The following is a 5,130-nucleotide window of genomic DNA, read 5'->3' as shown; positions in this document are numbered from 1 at the left end:
ATGGAAGACTTTGAAGACAGGTTAATGTACCGGGATGTGGAACATGAGAACGTTTCAATCGGACGAGTTATTGATTTTCTTATTAATTGTTCTGTATTTGAATTTTATAAGATAATATTTTTTAATTTTTTTTAATTTTTTTTTATTTAAATTTTTAATTACAATTTTAAAAATTAAAATTAAAATTAAGGAATAATCAAGTGCAGTAACAGATGCTTCTAATAGATACATGCATGCGTCACTTGCAGATAGGTATGTTGAATTCTCAATGCAAATGTGATATGCATGCACTATTTGTCATGACTAATCCTCTTAAAAAATTATTATTTTTGATAAGTAATTTAAAAATATAATTATTTTAATATTTAATTTAAAAATAATAACAATTTAAAAAAAAAATCGTATATTTACATTACCGAAGGAATGGTTGGCGCGTGGAGACGTGTGTCTCTTTCATTCCAGAAAACACAAGTGCGTGACATGTGCGGCTAAGATTCGAAATAGAAGTAATAATAAAAAAATGGAAATTGTGGAAGAAGAAAACGGCGGTGCTAAAAGTGCGTGTTATCTTATCCGAAACGCAACGACACCGAAAACAAATACAAAAACCTTTTGTTCCAACGGAGGAAACATAAACCAAAACACTAAACAATCTAATTATCATTATTTATTATTATTACTCAGCGATGCAACCTACTTCTGGCGACGGTGGCGGTGGTTTGAAACGTTTCCGGTCAACTCCGGCGAGCTGGATAGAATCGTTTATTCTCAAAGAAGAAGAAGAGGAGGACGAAAACCAACAACAAGACAATTTCAGTTTCACTCAACTGCTTTCCAATAACGCTGCTGCCGGTCCTTCAACTCCCGATTCTCATCCATATTTACCTGATTATTACCAGTACTCTTCACCGCATACTCTTTCTGCCGCAGATGCCTCTAATAATCCCTTCACACAGGTACTTTATACAATTCCCCTAACATATTCAATATCCATTCATCCATTTTATTTATAACTAGTTATAAATTCTTAACTTTAATCCTATTCTTAATATATGGGCTAAAGTCATGGATTTTTGTATACTTTAGGACTAATTATTATTTGTTGTTGCCACAAAAGAAATTAACAGTCTTTTCTTTTAAAACATTTAGTGTACTGCCTACAAATTAGGCGAGATGCCTCCGAAATAGAATAAAACAGCTCAATTCTGTATTCAAATATTTTTCTAAATTAAGAATCACAATTTAAAATGTTCTATGTTTTTCTTAATGCAGCCAAAAAGTATTCAAATATTCAAGACAAAATGAGACAGAAGGAGGATTGACTATACGAAAAGATAATCAAATAGTTACAGAAAGATGATATGAATTAAATTGTGTATATACTGATTTGGAGTATTATAACATAGACATTATGAGGTTGTTTGATTTGTATAAACAAACCACTGCTTAGTAAGCAAAAGAGTTTGGTTTTTCTTTGTTATTCCTTATTGAGAAAATTTTCAATTAAAATTGAATTAACATGTTTTGAATTTTTTTTTGTGTGTTTAAGGGGGTTGAGGAGAGTGATAATGCATTGGATCTTAAAATAGACAAAATTTTAGAGGATTCGGTTCCTTGCAAGATTCGGGCAAAGCGTGGCTGTGCTACACATCCAAGGAGTATTGCTGAAAGGGTAACTGTTAATACTAATTTGGGATTTGCTTAATCCGAATTGTGTGAATCTTTTCTGTTTTTGGGTTTCTTGTTATTGTGTAGGTTCGGAGGACTCGAATTAGTGACCGCATAAGAAAACTTCAAGAACTTGTGCCAAACATGGATAAGGTTTTACTTTTCATCATCTTAAGTTGTTTATCCAAACATTTGAATTGGAAGCAGTTATGAAATGCCTCTAGTGCTTAGTTTCTCATTTTATTTTTGCCGGGAGATTAGTGTGTAACTGTTTAATGTGCCAATTTCTTTTGTCCTTGTAGCAAACAAACACTGCAGAGATGTTAGATGAGGCAGTAGCTTATGTCAAGTTTCTACAAAATCAAATTGAGGTACACATTTTTGTATCTGACTAAACTTATGCTTGTGATTCTGTGTATGTAGTAGACTAATCTTTCATGAATTGATTGATACATTACAGGAACTATCAGAACACCAACAGAGGTGTACATGCGTGATTCGCGAGTAGATTCGTGATCTTGTGATATAGTACCTGGTTGTTTTCTCTTTTGAGTAATCAGATTTTTTTATGTTCTAATGAAGATTAACCATTTCTCAGAAGATTAAGGTTGTGTCACATTTCTGTGCAACAAGTACATATTGGGGGTGCTATTATCAGTTTCATGAGGAATCCACTTTAAATGTAGTTCCTTCTAGTGTGTTATAATTGTATAGAGTTGTAGTGTTTTATAATAACTTATACACAAATCTGCTAAACTTACTAGCTTATTGAGCTTCTTTTTGCTGAGATATAATTAATCATATCTGAGATTCTTCACATGATCAAAAGATTATGTCAACTGGCTCTATAGATGATACAATTTTGTATTAGGCTTTTTGTTTAATATTTGTTTTGTTTTATAATGCCCTCTTTCTTTACACTAGTTACATTGTACGTACATTTGATGGAAAATTACTTCAGAGATCCTTCATTGCATTATTTTGAATGGTATGAAAATGATGAAGTACAACAAGAAATACTTACACGTTTTTAAATTTTCAAAATGTGAAAAAAATATAGAAATCATCTTAAAGGATCAAATTGTTAGAAAAAAGAATTTAACGGACCAACATGATTTCAAAAAATAACTTAAAGGATTGTTGATGTAATTTTGTCTATATTTACAATTAGTAAAATATATTTTACGTGTTAAAAATCCGTGGCATGACAATAGTGATTTTACATGATAAGGGAATTTTTTATGCAACTTATATATTATTTAATCACCACATAAAAATACGAAATTGCTCCTACATTTAGGAGATGTATTTTCAGACACACATTGAAACGTTAAATGATTCGGAGATATACCTCCGTAATATTTTGAAAGTTATATACAATTCATTAACTGTGAAAGACATATTTGACACGCATATTATATAGGAGATATATCTTCGTTTATTTTACGGATATGAGTCTCTATAACCTATCAAAACAATGCATGTTATGTTTTGTTTATGTTATTTAGATGAAGATTTATAAACGTCATGTACTATGTGACGAGATTTAATCATACAATCGATATGGAATAAATGACGTATATAGATTCAGATGATCCAACAAATTATATATAAATAAAATTGAAATACACGATAAAGTAGTATGAAGTGAAAATAAAATATAATCCATAATGAATTAGAAGTACAACTATTATACACTATTGCATTATTGTGTATGTCAGATTACATCTCCTCGGGCTCTTCGGCTTAATACCCCATCCTCCGGCGATGTCTCTGGTACATCAATACCCTCGTGTCCCTGTCATGATGGCATCTAGGATCTCCCTCACATCAGACTCATCAAAAAAGATATCTCTGTCAATGCCTGCCTGTGCAATCTCCATTATGCGGCGATATTTAGGAAAGACATCCTCAACATGATCTAATTGTGTCTGCTATTCCTCTAGTATTTTCTGATGAGTGTGCCTCGGTGGATCTCCTGGAGCAACTTGCACCATATACAGATGTGACATCCTGAAGAACCACACGATGTACCCATCGACGTAGCTCCATCCACTCTCAATTCTGGTACTCTGTGTCTCTTTTAGTACCAAATGATTCTCATAATTATCAAACATGACATCCACCTATCTATGTGTCAAAGCAGGATGAGCATAAACAATATAGTGTCTGAGAATGGTCTGAGTGTAGCCGATCATCCGTAAGCCAATCACCCCGAGTATATCACTATATCTTTAAATAGTCGTGTCTCACAGTGATCTGCATAGTTGTTGAAGTACATGTCATCGACAACCAAGCAGTCAAGACTCTGAATGACTCTATCACATGGTTCACTCTAAGAGGGACAAATACAGTAGCACAAGACATATCCTTAGTTTAGGTAAGTATATCTTCCCAGTCAGAGATACGCGGGAAGTGCTGGAAGATTCAAGCCTGAAAAGTTTGGAACATACAAATCATCAGTAATGGTGTAATAAAAAGAAACATTAAAAGACCAATAAATATTACCGTCAATGGTGTGATGCTGCAGGTAGAAATGCAGTACTCACCTATAAAAATCATTAACAAAACAAATAAAAATGGTAAAGAAGAATAAATAGATGGCATCAACGTAAGTGGCTCTAGAGGGAATTATTTTGGGCCTTTAATCTTTGATCTCTTCATTATTCGGAGGGGGAGACTCCTCGCCTTTGTAGGTTCCTCATGGCAAATTTATTTTCCTGCGCCCACTTTCCTAGCTTTTACTGAAGGTGAGAAAAACAAAAAGGGGGGGGGGGGGTTGAATTGTTTGGAAAATAAGCGCTTTTTCAAAGTTGAAAATCACACAAGGATTTTTATACTGGTTCGCTTATAACACAAAGCTACTCCAGTCCACCCGGCCAAGGTGATTTCGCCTTCAACAAGGACTTAATCCACTAATCTTGAAAGATTGATTACAAACAACGTCTAAGAGAAAGATCTCTTAGTCCTCTCAAGTATACAGACTACACAGAGTCACTTGAGGAAATACAACAAAGATAAAAGCTTATGTAATCTAGAGTGCTTCTAAGATAAGCAAATATTACAACAGTAAGAACAAAGTGTTTTACGTTTCAAGCAAAAGCTTTGTGAAATATTGAGAGAGATGAAGAATGTTTTTGTGTATGCTTGCTTTCTCTAACCTCTCAAAGTTGATGTTTCAGTAAAATCTTGTAATGTTGTGCTTCTTTCTCAATGTTGATTTGCAGTCCTTTATATAGAAGAGAAGGATCCGTTGAAAAATCATAGCAGATAATAACTCTTGAATAATAATTAGTGCCATAACTTATGTTGCTTGTTGCCAAAGCAACTTTCTCTCCTTGAATGATTACTTTCCAAAAATAGTTCCTATTCATTTGAATTTGGAGTTAACGTCTCTTTCTGTATTAGGAAGTCCATTTCCATAACTTTACTTGAAGTTAACGTTACTCTTCCTTATTTAGC

At 33.3% G+C, this 5,130-nt stretch overlaps 1 protein-coding gene across 1 annotated transcript; it reads left to right on the top strand.

Annotated features, from left to right (window-relative positions):
* Positions 1-438: 438 nt before the first annotated feature.
* LOC127101553 (transcription factor bHLH80) lies at positions 439-2,485 on the top strand. Its single transcript, XM_051038999.1, has 5 exons — positions 439-956; positions 1,550-1,672; positions 1,756-1,821; positions 1,971-2,039; positions 2,129-2,485. Exons 1-5 carry the CDS (start codon positions 687-689, stop codon positions 2,174-2,176), a joined length of 576 nt encoding a protein of 191 aa, XP_050894956.1. The 5' UTR covers positions 439-686; the 3' UTR covers positions 2,177-2,485.
* Positions 2,486-5,130: the final 2,645 nt, after the last annotated feature.

Source organism: Lathyrus oleraceus, chromosome 7, assembly GCF_024323335.1.
Source record: "Lathyrus oleraceus cultivar Zhongwan6 chromosome 7, CAAS_Psat_ZW6_1.0, whole genome shotgun sequence".
In the NCBI taxonomy this organism is placed as follows: Eukaryota; Viridiplantae; Streptophyta; class Magnoliopsida; order Fabales; family Fabaceae; genus Lathyrus; species Lathyrus oleraceus.
Note: the sequence above shows the minus strand (reverse complement) of the source record. Positions and strands in the feature narration are given on the sequence as shown.

What these genes read in the sequence shown, in the direction of transcription:
- LOC127101553 (XM_051038999.1), top strand. Translation starts at nt 687, where the DNA reads ATGCAACCTACTTCTGGCGACGGTGGCGGTGGTTTGAAACGTTTCCGG. An exon ending in CTAATAATCCCTTCACACAG is followed by an intron (nt 957 to 1,549) that starts GTACTTTATACA and finishes TGTGTGTTTAAG; the next exon opens with GGGGTTGAGGAGAGTGATAA. An exon ending in TTGTGCCAAACATGGATAAG is followed by an intron (nt 1,822 to 1,970) that starts GTTTTACTTTTC and finishes TTGTCCTTGTAG; the next exon opens with CAAACAAACACTGCAGAGAT.